At 30.3% G+C, this 23,107-nt stretch overlaps 1 protein-coding gene across 2 annotated transcripts in view; it reads left to right on the forward strand.

Annotated features, from left to right (window-relative positions):
* LOC119604047 (octopamine receptor Oamb) overlaps positions 1-23,107 on the forward strand; it is a 178,542-nt gene that overhangs the window by 124,831 nt on the left and 30,604 nt on the right. For both annotated transcript variants that reach the window (XM_037956400.1, XM_037956399.1), the window contains exons 4-6: positions 1,733-2,024; positions 2,187-2,423; positions 5,611-6,529. In XM_037956400.1, coding sequence (XP_037812328.1) covers positions 1,773-2,024; positions 2,187-2,423; positions 5,611-6,529 — 1,408 coding nt within the window. In that variant the 5' untranslated portion in view covers positions 1,733-1,772. The remainder of the gene's footprint in view (positions 1-1,732; positions 2,025-2,186; positions 2,424-5,610; positions 6,530-23,107) is intronic.

Here is a 23,107-nt window from a genome sequence, read left to right on the forward strand (position 1 = left end):
ATGAGTGTTGCGGGATTATTTATATCAAAGAAAATATTTAGCATACGCTGGGGTGGTTTATAATGAAAAATTAGAAAGTAGATAAATATGAAGAGTGTATTAAATGTTATAAATTTATTAAGAAAAACTGTTAATAATGCGGCAGTTTTTTTAATTAATTAAAGTAATTAATCAGTTGAAGAAAATTGACATTGAATCTTAAGGATATTGTCATTATTAGTTCTGATTGTATATTTTTATATCCACCCTCAAACAAGATTGGGGGTATATTGTTTTTATCATTCCGTTTGTAATGCATCGAAATATTCATCTAAAACCCATAAAAAGTATATATGTATATGTATGTATATTCTGGGTCCTTATTAGATTTTAAGACGATCTAGCCTGTCTGTTATAAACACGATAGAGTCCACGATATTGATGCAGTATATTTGGTAAGGTTGATATAAGGTCCCTTAAGGACCATATAAGGTCCCTTTCAGAAAATTACTTTAACGCTAAAAAGAAGAATCTAAAAGAACAATCTTCAGCGGTGAAATTCGGTATAAGTATGTCTTATGTAGTCTTTATCTCTTTGTAAAATTTTATAAGGAATGACCCATAATTTACCCTACCCCCCATATAAGGTTCCCTTCAGAAAATTACTTTAACGATAATCACTGTTTAAAAGAAGAATCTATAGCGGTGAAATTCGGCATAAGCGTGTTCTGTAGGAAGCTAAATCTCTTTGTAAAATTTTATAAGGATCGGCCCTTAATTGACCCTACCCCCTATATAAGATCCCCTTCAGAAAATTACTTTAGCGCTCATAACTGTGGTGAATTTCGGCATAAGCGTGTCCTGTAGGAACCTAAATCTCTTTCTCAAATTTTATAAGGATCGGTCCATAATTGACTCTTCCCATATATAAGGTTTCTACAGAAAATGACTTTAGCAGTCATAACGGTCTAAAAGAAGCATAAAGAACATAAAGAAAGACATAAAGAAATTTTATAGGAAAGATCATAAATTGGAAGATCTCAGTCAATAATTGACCCAACCCCTCATTAAAGTCCCTATTTCGAAAATTCCCTGATTTTTATAAAGTATCTGAAAACAACGAAATGATGAATTTATAAAGAACCATAAATAGGGCCACTTTCCGAAATTAAGTTTAAACATAAAAACATCTTCTTTCACAAATCATCTGTAACTTTCTATTCATTTGATAGAAAACTTCTATACAACACTTTCTTTTACCGAAAAACTTCTATATATCACAGTTTTTTATATAGAAAAAACTTTTTATAACTATTTTACTATATAGTGAAAGTTGCATATTCTACAGAAAATGTTTCGTATAACAGTATTTTATATAGATGAAGTTTTAAGTAATGTTTTTAAAAAAAGTTGCGAATAAGACTTTCTTTTACTTTTCTACATATCATTATTTTATGAAAAAATTGCCGTATAACAATTTTTGTATTTTCCGTATAACAGTTTTTTCTATGGACACGGTTACGTATAACTATCTTTATCTTTCCGTATAACAGTTCATTATAACGTTTTTTTCTTTGAAAATGATCTTTATAACAAAGTTTTACTACAGTATTCGGAATGTATACTATTTTTTTTTTAACTAATGTATATTTTTTTCTTTTTGTTAATTTGTTTTAGAGAAAAATTTTAGTATTACAGATTTTTTTTTTATAATTACAATTTATAATTAATTTCGTTACATTTTAATTTACAGGTAGTGAATACATTTCAACACCAATTATTGAGTTACCGCCATGAATGAAACAGAGTGTGATAATTTAATCAAGTCGGTAAAATGGACGGAACCCTCAAATTTGATCTCACTAGCGATACTCGAATTTATCAATGTCTTAGTCATAGGAGGAAATCTTTTAGTTATTGCCGCTGTTTTTTGTTCAAATAAATTGCGCAGCGTTACCAATTTTTTTATTGTTAATTTAGCCGTTGCTGATTTACTAGTTGGTTTAGCTGTTTTGCCATTCTCCGCAACATGGGAAGTATTTAAGGTGAGTAATGCTAAAGAAATAAATTTCAATCAAACTGGCTGTATCAGCTAAGCAAACGTATGATTAATATGATTTACTTCTAGAGTAATTAATAATAATCATACGTATAGTTGTACTTGTTTATTTTGAATATATGTAAATACTTTTTATTTATTTTCTCAGGTTTGGATATTCGGTGATGTTTGGTGTCGCATTTGGTTAGCTGTCGATGTCTGGATGTGTACCGCTTCAATATTAAATTTATGTGCCATTTCTTTGGATCGTTATGTCGCTGTAACACGACCCGTTACCTATCCCAGCATTATGTCTACCAAAAAGGCAAAATCTTTAATAGCTGGTATTTGGGTTTTATCATTTGTTATCTGCTTCCCACCGTTAGTTGGTTGGAAAGATCAAAAGGTGAGTGGGGAAAAACTATGTCATTATCATAACAAAGCAAAAGTAAAGTAGTTATAATTTATGTACCCTGTACAAAAATCTAAAAAGATAGATTTGCGTAATATTTCGTAATGAAAAGACTTTGTTGGTATCTCTAACAAAGAACTGCTTAGCATTTTTACTTTAAAAAGTCAGCTTCATTCCTAAAAGTTATGTTCTGGTTTCATTTTCATTTCCGTTTCTGGTTGTAATTATCAAAGCTAAAGATAACATGAGTAGAAAAATTAACAAAAAAAATATAATAGTAATTAAATGTACCACTTTATATTCATTGTTAAACAATTGTTATAAAACTGTCAACATTTGTTTGTTTCTTTTTTACAATTTGTCCTCAATGGGCGCTGTTGTATTTGTTTAATATATTTATTTTCCAAATTACAAAAAATTTACATACACATATTTTTGTAAACGAAAATTATAAATAAACAAGTAGGTTAACATATGGAGCGTAAAATTGCCAAAAATAAAGAAGAAAAAAAAAAAAAAAAAACAGGAAAAAAAATGTTGGAATAAACAAGGCCATTCAACCAGGCCATACTTTTTTTATATGCATAAGAGGGCCGTTTGGTAATGGAAATAAGAAAAAACTTTTGCAAATCTGATTAAAAGGCTTCAATATGGTTTATTTCAATATAATTTCACATTAAAATGACTGCTAAATTATCGCACAACCCTCGCAACTCACACTCTTAAATATTGAATTGTTTTCAAAAGTAACCAAAAAATTCTTTAACTACACAAACTTTACTTTTTTCTAACTACGTTCTGAAATTGCTGCAGACATTATTTCATGTTTTTATTATTTTTTTTGTTAAACAAGATAGTGCCCCAAAAGGGACAAAAAAACTAAGACAAGATATATGTATATGCTTGGCATAAATTGGTCAAGTTTTATGAGTTTTTAAGTAGGTTTGAAGGTAATAAATTTATTAGTTTTCTTGCTTTTCAGGTCAAAGAGAAAAATTTGTTAAAGCTTTTGCCCTTCAAGAGTACAAGAAAGTATAAACAAGTGAGATTGTTATGTGCTGCTACACCGAATCATAAATGCCCGTCATCATGTGTCATAAATTTAAAGTGAACTTCGAAAGTTGATAGACAATTACATAGACAATCTCAGAATCTATAAAAGTTAGGTTCAAAGGGCTGCTGCTCCTAATATCTGTATATTTTGGTGGTATATTTCCACGTATTACAAACGGATTGATAAAATAAATACACCCACTATCTTTTCGATGATGACTACAAAAACTTAAAAAAATCAAAATTTATAGCGCCTATAAACTAAAACAACAGGAAGTGAAAGCTAAATGTTCACATACATTTTTAGAAAAACAAAAAAGAAATCAAATCATGAAACAAAACGACCTTAACTTAAATATTTTATATACACCATAAACTAAATACTTTAAAAGGCAAATAAAAAGATACAGTTTAATAGTAGATTTTAGACAACAAATACCTTGAGAAAATGACATACTTATAAATATTTAATACTAGCTATAGCCAGTGTGCTTTGCTGCCCTAAAAGCAATATAAATAAAAACCCACTTAACTATAATAGTTTTCCAGATATACATATTGACACTAAATAATAATAATATTTTCTTAATATGGAAGGTGTCACGTCCACTATAGCCACTTTGTCCATTTGGTGCACAAATATTCTCATGGATGTCAAAGTTGGACCCTCTATTGCAGTTTCTGAGAAACACGACTTTAATACTTATTTTGTATGTGGGCGTGGCTCGCCTACTTGAAATTTCAACATAAAAAGTAATCTATAGCTTCTTCCGGACATACGGGAAGATACTGTGAAAATTTCAAGAAAATCAGTTCAGCCGTTTAGTCGTCTATAAACTTCAAACATACAAGAATATGAACATTAGGGTTATAACCAAAATCAGGCCCTATCACTACGTAGTAGCCAGTAGTGTTCTGATAACGAAAACTTGTTTCTCAGGTCATTTTGGTGCAAAAACCTTCCGCGTCAAATCGATTTTCTAAAACTATTCACAGGGAGCCTTATAATTTGGTACCACGGGAAACGGTAGCCCATAGGACAGATTTCGGACTTTGTCTTGTCTCGGTTATTGGAGAGAACTCCTTTCGGGAACATGTGGTGGTTGTGATTTAAACCCAAACATTCGGGAAGGGAATTCGGGATAAATTCGGTGCTGATGCCGAGACAAAAGATACCCCGCAAATGAAATGATTTGGTGTCAAGTGTATTTGATACGAGATGAATATAGGGAATACGGGCCTCATGCATAAGGCCTGTGATATTATTAAAAATTTCTTTCCTTTTGAGGGTATGTTCAGGGTTTACTGTGTTCATACCAGTTTTAAAACAGTGTGTTCTATGTGAATTAGAACAAGTCTTCAGTTTTTTTAATTGATTCGTATTTTGCTCAACAAAGGCCATCTCATCTGCGTGATTCTAAAGAAAAGTGATGTTTTTGCATTTCGAAAGTTACACAATGGAGCAGCAATGATCTGAAATTAGATACTTAGCTCGAGTACTTGAGCAAAGTGCTTGTACATGGATCGACAGAACCTTGTACAAAAATTGGCACTGGCAAGTAAGAAGTACAAAGTGGCGGTGGTGAGTAACACGCTAACCCTGTGGTTGTAAAAGTAACACCTTGAAATAATGCCAACACGGCAGGTGTTCACGTTAAGTACTTTGACGTATGTAAGTCATCTTTTCAAACAAAAATAGAGCTATTAACTGGTCCATTTTCTAGTTAAAAATAAGGCCAGTAACCAAAACCTTTTCTATACGAAAATAAGGCCAATAACCAGTCATTTTTCCAGACGAAGCAAAAACAAGTAACTGTATTTAATCATCCTTAAATTGAAATATTTTCCTTTAAATTTTCAACAACAATATTTTTTACTCCCTATAAATAATATCTTGCGCGATTTGAGCTCTTATAATACATTTAAAAATAAAATAAAAAAAAAATTATAGAAAACAACAATAAATATTTCTGAAGTAAAAACAACTAGGGGAATTAAAAAAAAAAATACTACTACTTTTATTTACTTTTCTAAATCACTGAACTTTGAGATAATAAGTATTTTTATATGCAACTATTTTCTTCTAAATATTTTAACGTATATGCTTGCAACTACCACTTACTTACAGCCCATGCTACAACCAACTTATACAAGAGGAAATTATACGCTTTATTATGCCACTAGTGCTACAACAATATCATCGGAGTCATCATCAACAACAACAACATCATCGTCGTTAATAGGAGTAGTAGCACCCACATCAACATCACCATCATTAAAACACAAAGGAAAGAGACAAAGAAAATTTTTAAAAACCACCACAAATGCTCCCTACACAATACACTCATCACCAGCTACAGCACCTGTATCGATAGCCAAGGCTTTAAGGCACACAAGAAGAACTTCAGCCAAGTCATCATCATCATCACTGTATACATCGTCATCATTGTATAATTCATTTAATCCATATGATCCCTACTATGCACATTTACAAAATCATAATACGGGTGATAAAAATGTAAATAATCGGGTTGCTGCTGTTGATGATGATGACAATTCTCCTGCTGGCATTAACGACAACAACAGCAACTACAACTACCACTATTCAAATGAGAATGCTGACGCAGACAACAGTAAAGTTGCGGGTGCTGATGATACTTCTGCTACTGATTTAGTTGACGATGATGAATACACTTTAACAACAAGTGACAGTTCAGAAAGTAGTAGTATCCGTTATAATAATGATCCAACTTCAGCTATGTATTACGATACAGCAGATTCCGGTCGCGTGATGATGAATGGTGCTGAAACATTACCAACTACCACAACCTATACATCATCGCCATCATCAATGTCCTCGTATGCAGCACCACCACCACCCTGCCCCTGGAAATGTGAGTTAACAAATGATCGTGGATATGTTTTATACTCTGCTCTGGGCTCTTTTTATATACCGATGTTTGTTATGTTATTCTTCTATTGGCGCATTTATCGGGCAGCTGTGCGAACAACACGTGCCATTAATCAAGGTTTCAAGACTACAAAGGGTAAGTAGATGAAGTTTATGATGATTATGTAATTTTGAAGTAAAATGATTGAATGTTGTACAGTGGTAGGGGGCAAAGGGGGGAGAGAAGTATCGAAGTTCAAATCTTTGTAAATAGTCTACCTATATGATGCTCGAGATTTTTAATAGTGATTATAATTAAATTAATTTAGAAATTATGAGGCCAGAATAGCTGGCCCTATTTCTAACTGGGCCTATTTCTATACGGAAATAAGGCCAGTAACTGGGCCTATTTCTATACGGAAATAAGGCCAGTAACTGGGCCTATTTCTATACGGAAATAAGGCCAGTAACTGGGCCTATTTCTATACGGAAATAAGGCCAGTAACTGGGCCTATTTCTATACGGAAATAAGGCCAGTAACTGGGCCTATTTCTATACGGAAATAAGGCCAGTAACTGGCCCTATTTCTATACGGAAATAAGGCCAGTAACTGGCCCTATTTCTATACGGAAATAAGGCCAGTAACTGGCCCTATTTCTATACGGAAATAAGGCCAGTAACTGGCCCTATTTCTATACGGAAATAAGGCCAGTAACTGGCCCTATTTCTATACGGAAATAAGGCCAGTAACTGGCCCTATTTCTATACGGAAATAAGGCCAGTAACTGGCCCTATTTCTATACGGAAATAAGGCCAGTAACTGGCCCTATTTCTATACGGAAATAAGGCCAGTAACTGGCCCTATTTCTATACGGAAATAAGGCCAGTAACTGGCCCTATTTCTATACGGAAATAAGGCCAGTAACTGGCCCTATTTCTATACGGAAATAAGGCCAGTAACTGGCCCTATTTCTATACGGAAATAAGGCCAGTAACTGGCCCTATTTCTATACGGAAATAAGGCCAGTATCTAGCCATATTTCTATACGGAAATAAGGCCAGTAACTGGCCCTATTTCTATACGGAAATAAGGCCAGTAACTGGCCCTATTTCTATACGGAAATAAGGCCAGTAACTGGCCTTATTTCTATATGGAAATAAGGCCAATAGCTGGCCTTATTTCTATACGGAAATAAGGCCAGTAGCTGGCCCTATTTCTGTACGGAAATAAGGCCAGTAGCTGGCCCTATTTCTATACGGAAATAATTCCAGTAGCTGGCCCTATTTATATACGGAAATAAGGCCAGTAGCTGGCCCTATTTCTATACGGAAATAAGGCCAGTAACTGGCCTCATTTCTTTACGGAAATAAGGCCAGTAACTGGCCTCATATCTATACGGAAATAAGGCCTGTAACTGGCCCTATTTCTATTCTGCCAGTAACTGGAAATATTTCTATATGGAAATAAGGTCAGTAACTGGCCCTATTTCTATACGGAAATAAGGCCAATAGTTGGTCCTATTTCTATACTGAAATAAGGCCAGTAACTGGCCCTATTTCTATATGAAAGTAAGGCCAGTAGCAGGCCCTATTTATGTACGGAAATAAGGTCAGTAGCTGGCCCTATTTCTATACGGAAACAAGGAAAGTAACTGCCTTTCTAGAAAAACTAAGGTCAGAAACTAGTTATATTTTTAGGTCAGAATCGGCAAACTGGCCTTTTTGTGTACAGAAATAAGGTCAGTAACTGGCCCTATTCTGTACAGAAATTACACTAGTAACTGGCCCTATTTCTATACGAAAAGGAAATATTTCTATATGGAAATAAGTCCAGCAACTGGTCCTATTTCTATACGGAAATAAGGTCAGAAGCTGGCCCTATTTCTATATGAAAATAAGGCCAGTAGCTGTCCCTATTTCTATACAGAAATAAGCACAGTAACTGGCCCTATTTCTATACGGAAATAAGGAAAGTAACTGCCTTTCTAGAAAAACTAAGGTCAGAAACTAGCTCTATTTTTAGGTCAGAAAACGGCACTATTTCTAGAAGAAAATAAATCCTGTAATTGGAAAGTAATTCTAGTGCCAGTAATTGGACCTATTTCTGGGCGAAAATAAGGCTAGTAACTAGTTCAATTTCTTACCATATAATATTTGACAATAGAAGATATAAATTAGGCAAATAAATGGCCCTAATGACCAGTATCTGGACCTGTTTTAGGTGAATACAACGCCAGTAACTTAAACTTCCCTATTTAAAACCTGTTTTAAATCAAACTTTATTAAAAATTTTATTAAAATACCAATTGAATTCTCTGATCCTTTCTCTTTGTTAAACTTTACTTCACTTATTTCCCTACTACTCTCTACCACTGTGCACCCGATTCCAGTTATTAAAACAAAACCATCTCCATGTTTGGCTTTACACTTAAATACACTCACATAGTACATTTATAAATATTTTCTTTGTATTCAAGTAAAAAGTAGTAGTTAATTTTTTCTAATAAGTAGAGCAGTTTCTTATTGAATTTTCTTTGTCCTTTAGATTGTAATTTTATTTTCTTTAACTCTATAATGTTTTCATATTTAAATTAAAAGTTAAAAAAAAAAAAAATAAAATAAATTCAATTTCTCACAACCCTTCCACATCTTTCAGTTACACACAACATTTGGTTTGTTGGCAACACTTGGCTTTTTTGTAACGTTCATTAAAAATTTTACATGTAAATTTATTTAACATTTTTTTTACAAAACTTTAACTACACCTAAAAGTGTCTGTCTTTATGAAAACAAAAAAAAAATTATTTCGTTCATTTTATTATTTCTTGTAAGTGTGTAAAAACGTGTTTAACATTCAAAGTCACTTGTACAATAAATGATTTGTCCTTAATTTTCCCCAATATTGATTTCTTAGGAAAATGTTGAAAAACGCAAATGGTTCGAATGGTGTAAATGACAGTATTGCAAGAAAAGAAGAAGGCAACATGTTCATTTGCTACAAACAAAAACTACATATAAATTAACATGAATTCATTTGTTGCTCTCATATCTTTGTAAGTTTCATCAAACGTTTGTAACAAAGTGTGTGTTACACACACACACACTTTTCGTCCTATAATTGGTCTCATTTGTAAAAATAAATTGTGAATAATGTAACAAACAAAACTCAAAACCCATACTTTCTCACATTTATCCTTCACACACACACACATACACTTACAAACATGATCAAACATGTTTTTTACAGGATGTGTAAAGTAAAAAAAATCAAAAGAAATCTAAAGTGTCAGATCATATTTGTACATTTCAATCATTAGAGGAAAAAAAAACAAATAAACAAATTTTTTCTTTTCATTTCCTTCGAACAAGGGTACTCGACCTAATGACATTAAGTGTGTAGAATTTTAAATGTTTCTAAAAAGTGTTTCAGAAATAAGACGCAAAAAAGAAAATTACTTCTCAAATTGTATTAATGGTAACAAATTTGACACAGTGTGGTAAGTATGACGAGAACGTGGTTATTTTTTTAACAAGTGCTTTTAAAAGTCACAAGTGAAAAAAATAAAAAGTGTAAATTTAATTAATGTAAAAAGGAAATTTAAATCAATCCTATATCAATCAATAAGCGAAAAATGTAATTTTTTTAAAATTTAAAAAAATCTAAATACAAATTGGCTAGAAATTGATAAGATTAAAGGAATTGTCCTCTAATCTTTGCAAATTTTATATGAAAAAGGAAATTTATCATTTCATCATAAAATTTCCCCCAAAAGTAGAAATTTATCAAAAATTTTCTAAAAAAATAAATTTATCGAAAATTTCCTATAAAAATAAACTTATCAAAAATTTCCTATAAAATATAAATTTGTCGAAAATTTCTTTAAAAAAGGAATTTATCGAAAATTCCCTACAAAATGGAAATTTTCTTTATAAAAGGAAAATTATCAAATATTTTTCATAAAAAGGGAATTTATTCAAAATTTCCTATAAAAAGGAATTTTATTCAAATAAAATAGAAATTTATCGAAAATTTCCTACAAAAAAGGAAATTTTCTTCAAAAAAGGAACATTATCAAAATTTTTTCATAAAAAGGAAATTTATTCTAAATTTCCTATAAAGAGGAATAAATTCAAAAATTTCCTAAAAAAAGGAAATTTATTCAAAAGTTCCTATATAAAGGAAATTTTTTCAAAGCTTCCTATAAAATGGAATTTTAGTAAAAATTTCCAATAAAAATGATTTTTATTTAAAATTTCCTATAAAAATTAAAATTGATCAATATATTCTATTAAAAGAAAATCTATTTAAAATTTCTTAAAAAAAGAAAATTTATTCTTAATTCCCTAAAAAGGAAATTTATTCAAAATGTCTGTAAAAATATTTTCGAAGTTTTCCTATAAAAAGAAACATTTTCTTCATTTTCTATACAAAACTTGCTATAAAAATAAATTTATTCAGATTTTCCCATAAAAAGGATATTTACCTAAAATTTCCCATAAAAAGGAAATTTATTTAAAATTTCCTATAAAATGGAAATTTATCGAAAATTTTCTACAAAATAGAAATTTATCGCAAATTTCCTACAAAATGGAAATTTATCGAAAATTTTCTATAAAATGGAAATTTATCGTAAATTTCTTATAAAATGGAAGTTTATCAAAAATTTCCTATAAATTAGAAATTTATGGAAAACTTCCTATAAAATGGAAATTTATCGAAAAATTCCTATAAAATCGAAAGTTATCGAAAATTTCCTTTTAAAAAAGGAAATTAATCGAAAATTTCAGATAATTAGGGAATTTACTGAAAATTTCCTATGAAAAGAATATTTATTAAAAACTTCTCATCAAAAGGAAATTTATCGAAAATTTCGTACAAAAATGAAATTTCCTTTATAAGAATGAAATTTATCGATAATTTTCTTTATAAAAAAAATATATTTAAAAAATAAATTTAAATGAAAATTCCAGACAAACAAATGAATTTGAAATTTCCTTCTCGTATAAAAGAAAATTTAACAAAAATTTCCTTCAAATCTTATGAACATTTTTTATTTAAAGCAAATATCTCCTTTAAAAGGGTTACTTATCGAATATATTAATATTTAAATCGAAAAAAAATCCTATTAAAAAATCCAAAAATTCCATTCCTAATAAACTATAAATTAAAATAAAATCATTTTATAGCATTAAATATGTAATTTCCTTTTCTAATCCTGCAAGTCAACCCTTATTTAGCCTAAAGACAATAAATTATTTAATTTTAACTTCTAAACGACTTAAATTGAATTTGATATAAATTCAACCACTAAACAATTAAATTTGTACCTTTTTTGCCATATTAAATTTAAGGCGAAGAAAAAAATCAATTTGTAACCCTTTTATCAGTTTAACGCCAACAGTGGAGAAGTAAAGAAATACAATTTGAAAAACAAGAATAAGAAACCTGGCCTACAGACACAATAGGACTGAAACAATGAGAAAATGTCAAGAGCATAAAATATTAACAAAAAACCTTAACAATATACATATATACACATGTATGTATATATACACTCTAGCAGCCACTTAAAGAAACTCACACAAACAAGACAAAAACCTAGAAAACATTTATACAATGAAATACAGTAAAAGACCGTTAAAGATACACACAGTTAAACACGCAACCAGGTAAAGACCGAAATAACATTCACTCTCACACTCATTTAGCAGAGTATAGAAACAAGGCCAAAAGGAACTGACAGGAGGATATTTGGTGAAATAAATTTAAATAAACGCTGAGAGAAACACCTTAAAGAGCTTGTTATATGTACGTGGAAATTCAAGAAAAGGATTCTTGAAACTCAAGGGTAAATACAAATAATAATAACTGCACCAACACCCAACACTTAAATCACGAGACAAACGAATAAAAATCTCTACTTCTAGGAAAATATGTATAGTAGTCATGAACATGACCATTGCTAGTGTCAATGGAAATTTATAGAAAATTCTCTATAAAAAATAAATTTATCAAAAATTTCCTATAAAAGAGAAATTTGTCGAAAATTTCCTATAAGAGAGAAATTTATCGAAAATTTCCTATAAGAGAGAAATTTATCGAAAATTTCCTATAAAAGAGAAATTTATTGAAAATTTCCTATAAAAGAGCAATTTATCTATTAGAGAAATTTATTTATTTATAAAAAATTTCCTATAAAAGAGCAATTTATCGAAAATTTTCTATAAAAGTGCAATTTATCGAAAATTTATATCGAAAAGAGAAATTTATTGATAATTTTCTATAAAAGAGAAATTTATTGAAAATCTTCTACAAAAGAGAAATTTATTGAAAATCTTCTATAAAAGAGAAATTTATTGAAAATCTTCTATAAAAGAGAAATTTATCAAAAATTTTTCATAAAAGAGAAATTTATCAAAAATTTTTCATAAAGAGAAATTTATCAAAAATTTTTCATAAAAGACAAATTTATCAAAAATTTTTCATAAAAGAGTAATTTATCAAAAATTTTACATAAAAGAGAAATTTATCAAAAATTTTTCATAAAAGAGAAATTTATCAAAAAATTTCTATAAAAGAGAAATTTATCAAAAATTTTCTATAAAAGAGAAATTTATCAAAAATTTTCTATTAAAGAGAAATTTATCGAAAATTTCCTATAAAAAAGAAATTTGTCAAAAATTTCCTAAAAAAAGAGATTTATCGAAAATTATCTATAAAAAGGATATTTATCGAAAATTTCCTTTAAAAAGGATCTTTATCGAAAATTTCCTTTAAAAAGGATCTTTATCGAAAATTTCCTTTAAAAAGGATATTTATCGAAAATTTCCTATAAAAAGGATATTTACCGAAAATTTCCTATAAAAAGGATATTTACCGAAAATTTCCTATAAAAAGGAAATTTATCGAAAAAAATAATTTAAAGAGGGAATTCATCGAAAAATTTTTTGAAAATTTTCCCCAGAAAAAATAAGTTTTTCGGAATTCTTTTTAAACAAAGAATTTTATCGAAAGTTGCTTAAACAAAATTTATGGAAATTTTTCTAAAAAAAAAGGGAAATTTATCAAAAATTTAAAAGAAAGTTTCAAAAAAAAAAAAAATAAATTTTTTTAAAAAGTTGTTAAAAAAGGAAGTTTATGAAAAGTTTTCTATAAAAAGATTTGCAAAAAAATTTTTACAAAAAAGGAAATAATAAAATTTCCAAAAAACTGAAATTTATCGCTGAATTTCCCTTTTAAGGGAAGGGTATAAAAAACTAAAATAATTCACAATATTTCACAATTTCCAACATAGAAAACTTCTAATCTTCTTCTAATTTCCAACATAGAAAACTTCTCCACCACCATCAGTGGTGATAGAGGGTATATATAAGTTTGTCGTTCCGTGTATAACACCAAGAAATATTCATCTAAGACCCAACAAAGTATATTCTGGGTCCTTATGAAATTCTGAGTCGATTTAGCTATGTCCGTCTGTCCGTCTGTCTGTCTGTGTAAAACACGCTCACGGTAAACGAAGTAAAGGAAATCAACCAAATTCACCCAAAATATTCATTATTATCCTAAGCAGTTTGGTATTAAAAATCAGCAAAATCGGTTTACAACGTAAAAAGTTATGAGTAAAAAATTCAGACTACCTCGAAAAAAATTACGTTTTTTTCCTAATTCTTTTGAAGTTTTCTCAGAAACTACCAAAGACATTTCGATGAATTTTGTCACACTTCATTTTTTTAGGGCAGTGATCAATTACATTCAAAATCTTTACAATCGATCCAACATTTCTCATAGACCCCATACAAAGGTATATATTCCCGGAAATTAGTTTATCGTTAATAACTCAATCAATTATATCGGTATCAGCACGAAATTTTGTACATACAAATATAATATAAACAGAAATAATACTACCAACGTAGATCTCAGTCGGTCCACAATTGGTCATAGCTCCCATATAAGGTCCACTTCCGAAAATCACCTAAACGCACATATTTCATTGATGAATAAAGCTATTGTAATAAAATTCGAGCTGGATATGTTTTGTGTACATACAATTCATTCTACCAAATTTTTTACGGATCGGTCCATTATTGATCATAGCTCCCATATAAGGCCTACTTCCGAAAATCATTTAAAAGCTCATATTTCATTGTCAAATAAAGCTATTTTGATAAAATTCGACACAAATATGTTTAGTCTAAATATAAATCACTCAACGAAATTTTTTCCTGATAGGCCCATAATTGGTCATAGCTCCCATATAAGCTCGACTTCCGAAAATCACTTAAACGCATATATTTAATTGAATTATAAAGCTATCGGGATAAAATTCGACACATTTGCTTTGTACACATACAAATCTTTCTACTAAATTTTTTACGGATCGGTACATTATTGGTCATAGATCCCATATAAGGCCCACTTCCGAAAATCACTTAAAAGCACATATTTCAAAGTCAAGTAAAGCTATCTTGATAAAATTCGACACAAACATGTTTTGCCCAAATATGAATCACTCTGCGAAATTTTTTCTGAATAGGCCCATAATTGGTCATAGTTACCATATAAGGTCCACTTCCGAATATCACTTACACGCATATATTTCACTGAATTCTCAAGCTATATTAATAAAATTCGACTTGAATAAGTTTTGTGTACATACAAATCATTTTACCACTTTTTTCTAGGATCGGTCCATTATTGGTCATAGCTCCCATATAAGGTCCACTTCTGAGAATCACTTAAACGCACATATTTCATTGTCAAATAAAGTTATCTTGAGAAAATTCGACACTTATATGTTTTGTCTTTACATAAATCGCTCTACGAAATTTTTTCCGGATAGGCCCTTAATTGCTCATAGCTCCTATATAAAGTCCACTTCCTAAAATCACCTAAACGCACATATTTTATTGATTAATAAAGCTATTGGAGTAAAATTAGACTTGATCTTTTTATGCTTATAAATCATTATACGAAATTGTTTCCTGATCGGTGCATAATTGGTCACAACTCCCATATAAGGACCATTTCTGAAAATTACTTAAACGCACATTTTATACATATGTAGGTATAAAATTTGACATGCGGAATTTTTTCCGGACCGGTCCATAAGTTGTCTTAGCTCCCATATAAGGTTAACTTTTGAAAATCATTTAATACCACTTAATTCGTTATTAAATTATTATATGCGGGTAAAATTCGACATAAGTATGTTCTGTGTATAGATATATCATTCTAAATTTTTCTGGACCTAATCAAAATTAGTTCGACAAAAATTTTAGCGAGTTATCTAAAAATTAGATAGTTAGATGGGTTTCAATAAAAAGTAGCTTGCTGGTGGAGGGTATTTAAGATTCGGCATAGCCGAATATAGCACTCTAACTTGTTATAATTAAATAACTCTTTTAACAATGTGATTACAAAACGAAAAACAGGTGGTCCTTAATCCTCTCAGAGGTAGAGAAAATTATTTTAAATGCTTTTTTATTAAAATTGTAAATATTCTACCTAAATAACCTCCTGTAAAACAGCTATTTTTATGCTAAAGTAGAACAATTTTACATTTTATTATTTCACGAAAAACCTTAGAAATTTTTCATGAAAAGAATTGATTCTTTCAAAATTCAACTTTTGCAAAGGAAACAAATTTACAAGTACAAAGGTAAATAAATATGAGATGTGTTGCCACCACACACATGTAGGTGGCATTTAAATAAATAAAAAATATACAAAAAACCCAAATAGTAGAAAAGCAACAAGAAAAAACCCCAAGATAAATAACACCCGTTGCTTAATTAATCTTGAACTTGAAAACACAAGAAAAAAAAACACAACAACACTAACAACGACATTGAAGCCTTTTCAACAAGTAAATCTATATAGAGGAAAAATAAAAGATAAAAATCATGTTACTAATTGCAAATGTCAACGAATTAATGAAGAAAAATTAAATCACAAAAATCAAATCAAAGAATTCTAACTGAAAACAGCAACAACAAACTCGCAAATAAGGGGTGATGGAGTAAGAAATAACGGCGAGGACTTACAAGTATTTAGTGCTTATGTACTTAGATTCAAATATAGATAAAATACAAAATATATATTATTAGGCTGATTGTAAAAGACATATAAAACGGAGAAGATTTAATATTATATTTAAATTAATTATTAAGTGTTTTAAAGAAGAGTTGATAGAGTTAGTGTGATTTTTCTTAAGAGCAAAATACGAGAGAAAATACATATTATGAAATTAAAAATAAAAATTAAGATTTTATTAAAACTTTTGTAAAAAAAACAATTCGGCTGTGCCGAATATCATATACCCACCATCAAACCGTATGCAGTAAACGGAATGCTACCCTATATACATCTGCTCTTTTGAATTAACAAAATATTTTTGTTAAATTTTTAAACCATGAACATACATATATGGGCGGTAGGGTCAATTATGGACCGATTGTCGTAAAATTTGATAGACAATTTTGTGTTAGTATAATACTTATTTGTTTCTAATTTCATCGCTCTACTTGGATTTTCAATTCAGTCATGAGTAATTTTCAAAAAGGGACCTTATATCCGGGTAGGATCCGATGCTTATAAAATTTTGTATATAGTTTTCGTTTTCTATAGAACTTGTTTAGGTCGAATTTGGTCGCTATACTCGTATTTTAAAATAAGAAAACTCATATCTTAGTAAGCAAAACCCTATCCTGAACCTTATATAGGCGCTAGAGTCAGTTATACATTAATCCTCATTTAATTCGGAATAAAGAGTTATGTCCCTAAGTATAAACTTTTCTCTAACGATTTTCATCACAGTACTCGTAATTTTCTGAAACATCCTCATTAAATTTTCTAAAGAGGACCTTATATGAGGGGTAGACCGATTTTGGTTCATATAAAACTTTTTTACATCGAATATCATCGATGTACTCACATTTTAATGTCAGCAATTAGCGTTAAATTAGTTTTCTCAAGGAGGGCTTATATGGGAGTAGGGTGAGTTACCGACACACTCCGCACGAAATTCGGTTGGAAGATTTACGTTCCTATTAAAGTTTCTAATGTCCAATTTCATAACTGTACACTTATTTGTAAGCCAGCAATGAGCGTTAATGTAATTTTCTTAAGAGGACCTTATATGGGTGCTATGGTCAATTCTGCCGATTTCCATAAATGTCAGTAGAAGGGTTTTGGCTCGTAAGAAACTTACTTACGACGAATTTCATCTTTATAGTAGGCCAGTAATGCGAGTTAAAGTGTTTTTCTGAAGGGGTCCTTATATGCGGGTAGGGTCAATTAAGAAGTGATCCTCAGAAAATTTAGAACTGCGATTTTTCTTCACACATAATTTGGTTATGTCGAATTTCATCGCCATACTCGTATTTTTAAGCCAGTAATGAGCGATGAAGTCATTTTCTGAAGGGAACCTTATATGGTCATTTATGGACCGATATTCAAAAAAAATTGGTAGAGAGGTTTTGGCTCGTTAGAAACTTACTTATTTCGAATTTCATCGGTATAATGGCGTTAAAGCCATTTTCTGAAGAGGACCTTATATGAGGTGTAGGGTCAATTATGGACCGATGCTCATTAAATTTGATAGAGAGATTTTGGACTCATATAAAACTTGTCGCTATACTCGTACTTTTAAACCCGTTATACCTATAAAAGCTGTTTTTTTTTTCGAAAACGTTGACCGATATTGGCCGATATTTCAATACCAAACAAACCGTACCTACAAGGAAATTTGTGAAAAATTTCAACACTCTAGCTCCATCTGTTCGGACTCTATCGTGCTTTCAACAGACAGACAGAAGGACATACGGACGGACTTGGCTAGATCGTCTTAGAATTTAATAAGAACCCAGAATATATATACTTTTGTAGGTCTTTGACCAATATTTCGATGTGTTACAAACGAAATGACAAAATCAATCAACAAAATCAAAGATGGGAGGTATCTTTTTTAACGAACATTTTCTATAGAAAGGGAAATTTAAGGATAACTTTTCATAAAAAGAAAATATAGTGAGAATTTTCTATAAAAGGGAAATTTAAGGCTAATTTTCTATAGAAAGAAAATTTAGCAAAAATATTCTATAAGAAAAAAATGTTTACGGAAAATTTCTTTAAATAGGAAGTTAAATGAAAAATTTCTATAGGAAGAAACTTTAACGAATAGGTTGGAAAGAATGAAAATAAAATTTTGCGAAAATTTTCTATAGAAAGAAAATTTAATGAACATTTATTTTCTACAAAAAGAAAATTGGCGATTTTCAATACCAAGTGTGTGAGCCATTTCACTTTTGAATAGGGCATCCGAGATTGTCTTGATTTGTTTTTACCCTCAAAAGATGAGCAATTCTTTTGGTGTGAAATAGTAGAAGTTTTATCACAATTTGAGAAATTATTGGACATTTTCTATGGATGATAAAAATTTCAAGTGAATTAGTTTTTTGTTTGTTTGAAGAAATGCGGTGGCATCCAATTAAGATATATTCGGTTGAGTAGTGGTTTATCAGTTTTAAATGGAAAATTGTCATTACAATTGATTTACAAATGTTTGAGTAATAAGAGATTTGGTATCCAATCAACCTCTTATAAGGTATACGTACATACTTATATAGATAATTCTGTTCTATTTATACGATTTTGATTTATACAGTTTTTGCTTGAGATCACAGTTTTATAAATACTGGCTCTTCTATGTCGTTTATTTTACCATAATATTGACTATAGTCATATGTATATAAAAATACATATTCTTGTGCAAAATACTATTACGCCACTAACTAACTAACTATTATTCCAATAGAACAACAACTATCAGATTGCTACATACCACTGAACATATGTAAGTGGTATTGTAATAAGTAGTTTAGTTGTTTTAACGTGTTGTTATTTTGTTGGTTTCTCTTCTGTCTGCCTTTCTTTACATCTCTCTTATGCCTCCTACTATTTTTTACTTTACACATACTACACTGTGTATGTATTTGTAGTAGTTAATGGGATACACGGCCAAAGGCTTTTTACCAGTACATTTTTTATTCAACTGCTTCTTCTACAGTTTTTATTATTCCAGTAGTTTCACAAGAGTTCATTCAAAAATTACAGGTATTTTCACTGGGAGTGAAGACAGTCGTCCCTTTACTATCGCCAAGTAGTCTGAAAAGTATACACTTAAAAAAACTTAAGAGAACTAGCTTTCTGGCGGTATTTTTACAATTAATGCAGGACGATTGACTGCCTCCTAGGAAAAGTGTGGTACGTTAAGTAGGTAGTTTGGGAATGTCCCACCGAATTGCTGGGTCCCTCTAACACACATACTTTCATTTGATAACAGTTTGCAATGTTAATTGTGTATGTGCGTTGTTCGTTTGTATTTATGGAACTAAAAAAATATAAATAAAATAAAAAAGCAAATATCCTCTATCTGCCAACAACATATAGATTTAACCTTCATCATTAGCAGGGCTAAAAAATACATACACACATACATGTGCAGAAGAAGGAAGAAAAATGTGAATAGAATAAAATAGTTCAAATATATGTGGATAAGAGGAAACGGAAGAAAACAATGGTAGTTTCTAGCAGCAACAAACAAACACACATATTATATGTAAAAAACAGCCTGATTTTAATTTAACATACGAATATAACCATGCTTTGTATGTAATACGGTGGTGTGGGTGTATGCTGGTCCTTAACAATTTAAATGTACGGGTTTAATAGTTAATTTAGTGTAGTTTGTATGTGACGTACTATGTGTATGACAATAATGACGAGGTTTGAGTATGATGTTCATTAACTTAATAAAAGGACATTCATCTTAATGAATCGTGTATAATGTACAATGTGTTTTTGTAATAAAGAAAATTCATTTGTTAATAATATTATATGGAGATCCATACTCTCTTGTTATCTTAAGCGAAATTGTGTAGTTAATTCTGTGTGTTTTTATTAGAGAATGTAGTTTGTATGTTTGATATACCAGCATTTAGGGAAATCATGCATGAAACACAAGTTACATGTTTTTATATAATTTTTTTTCTTAAATTAACGTTGTCAGGGAATAGTTTGTTTGTTTTTTGGGTTACAAATCAGGGGATATCTCGAGCTGTGTATGCAAATTTTAAGAAAATAGAATTAATGATAAATAAAAAAAGGTTCAATAATGTTGGGCTCAAAATAAGTTGGACATACTTTCAGCAGCAAGTCAAAAATGTTCAAGTTTATTCGTGATATCACCAGCACATACTGACCGACAGTGAGACAGACAGAGAGACATACAGACAGAGAGACATACAGACAGAGAGACATACAGACAGAGAGACATACAGACAGAGAGACAGACAGGCAGATATAAGTCGAAGTGCTTTATGTGAATACCTGCCACAACGGCTTTATTTCACGGTGATACTTTTACAATCACAGAGTGAGATGTTAGACGGCTCAAGCTTCTAATCTCTGACGATTGCTGCCCAGTTGCATAACTTCCCACGCAGATGTGATGGCCTTTGTTAAATCGTATAACGAAATACGAGTCCATAAAATAAATCAAAGACAAGTTCTTACTCACAGAGAATACGCTGTGGTAAGTCAGGTAGGAACAGAGTCAAGCCTGAACACAACAGGTCAAAGAAGAAATTTTTATGCAGTTATCCGAACGAGATTCAGTTCAAACCACTATACTTCTAATTCATACCACACACTCAAGAGAAAACATCCGCCGTATTCAAACGAGTATATGGGTATGGCTAAGTCCATATATTCTTAATCAATTATGTATCTTATTCATTTAATATCAACACATTCTGACATGCGGGATACCGGTTCCTGTGATACCAGATTATCAAGGAAATACCGGGGATAGATTTGACAGTAACAGTATGTAGTCCCGGTAGACTAGGGGTGCTGGTAGCACCTCTTTTGATCCGGATTGCTATCACGTCACCTCCATCAAGGTAAAATGCCTCAGAACGACAGTTAGACAGGGAAACAGGCAACCAGCTAGACACACATAAATATATATATTATACGGATAGATATACAGACAAATAGACAGACATTCGGATACAATGACGTTTCTGAGTTGTAATGTTCATTAGAGCAAACTCCTGAACGAATATTTTGTAAAAAGGTAGGTACTAGGAAGCTAAAACAGGTTCCCAACAGAAGTGTAATCATGGAATGAGCAAAATGGATTAGAGAAGGCAATTAGGGCAATATAAGTAATATGGTTAAATCAAGCACAGAATTGGTTTATCCAAGGGAGCCATTATAGAATACTCTTCCAGTAGTAAGCTATCTGCATCATATGGGTACCAGGTCACTTGGGTATAATGACCAATAAACGAGTGAAGGTATTAAGAGAATTGGACTATCAGAGATTGTCATTATAGAATACTGTTCCAGTGGTAAGCTCTCCGCATCATTATGGGTATCAGGTCAGTAGGGGATAATGGCCCACAGAGGAATGAAGGTATAAAGAGAAGGGAGCTTGAGGAAGGCAACAAGAGCAGAACTGGAAGCCGCCTCAGTATAAATAAATCCGAGGTATTCTATATACAGTGGAGACATAAATTTACAACTATACAGGGCACAACTATATAAAATTGGGCGAACGGATTCAGACGAATGTAGAGCATGCGTTATGAAACGCTGGAAAACAATCTATGTATAATTAGATCCAAATATCTTGCAAACAATGCTATTCCAGATATTACATCCCTTAAGAAACGCAGATTGGAAAATTCTGATGTAATAATATTCAATTTCTTCATTTAAATAGTGTCATTTAAATAGACTTTGTTTTAGTCACATTTGAAGATCATGAAGCAAATTTTATTGAGTTTTCTTCAAAACTGCATCATGTAGTTTGATTAAAAGCTTCACGGACGTACAGACTAGTTGATAACGTTAGACCTACTCGTTTTATGTAATTTTCTGAAAAACGGAGTTAATTTTGTTACAGTTTTCGAGGCACATTCGTATAAGATATGTTATTATTTAACCAATTCCAATATTACTTTTACCTGGTACTAAAATTTTTCAAATATCCAATTACATCAAGCTATATTAGTTTGAGATACACTTGTATGTACATAGGGATAGACAGACATTTTCTTTAAATAAAAATTATATTGATTGATAATGGATTGATTATATACTTTACATATAATGCTAAAAAAAATTAAAAGCTAAATTAATAAAAAAAATTAAATCAACAGTGTTACATTTACATAAGTTTAAGCAACAAAAGAGAAAAATTATAAATAATAAAATAGTTTTACAAAACAAATCAAAACTCATCACTCTTTTAACACAAACAACAACATTGCTAACTCAACCAACATCTACAACTTCAAATTCCTGTACATAATACGCATACTTTAAAACATTTTCAAAATCATCATTAAAGTAAGTGAAATTTTTTTATAAATAATAACTGTAATTATTCCCAAATATTAATAAATTCCAATAAAAGCTTTTTAATTTAAATTAAAACCAACACAGACACATAACATAAATTCCTTTAAATAACATTTTAAATAATTAAAATCGTCAAAAGAATAAAATTAAATACAAAAAAAAAATAATAATAAAAATCCTCTGTAGATTAAAAACTAATAAATTCTAAATTATTTATAAAATATGCTCATTTTAGAAAAATAGAAGTAAATCACTAGAACAATTTTTACCAAAAATATTATGATTGTTTTATAATTGTAA

This window comes from Lucilia sericata, unplaced genomic scaffold (assembly GCF_015586225.1).
Source record: "Lucilia sericata isolate MDLA Ls3-8-SP2 unplaced genomic scaffold, ASM1558622v1 Contig000356F_arrow, whole genome shotgun sequence".
Lineage (NCBI taxonomy): Eukaryota > Metazoa > Arthropoda > Insecta > Diptera > Calliphoridae > Lucilia > Lucilia sericata.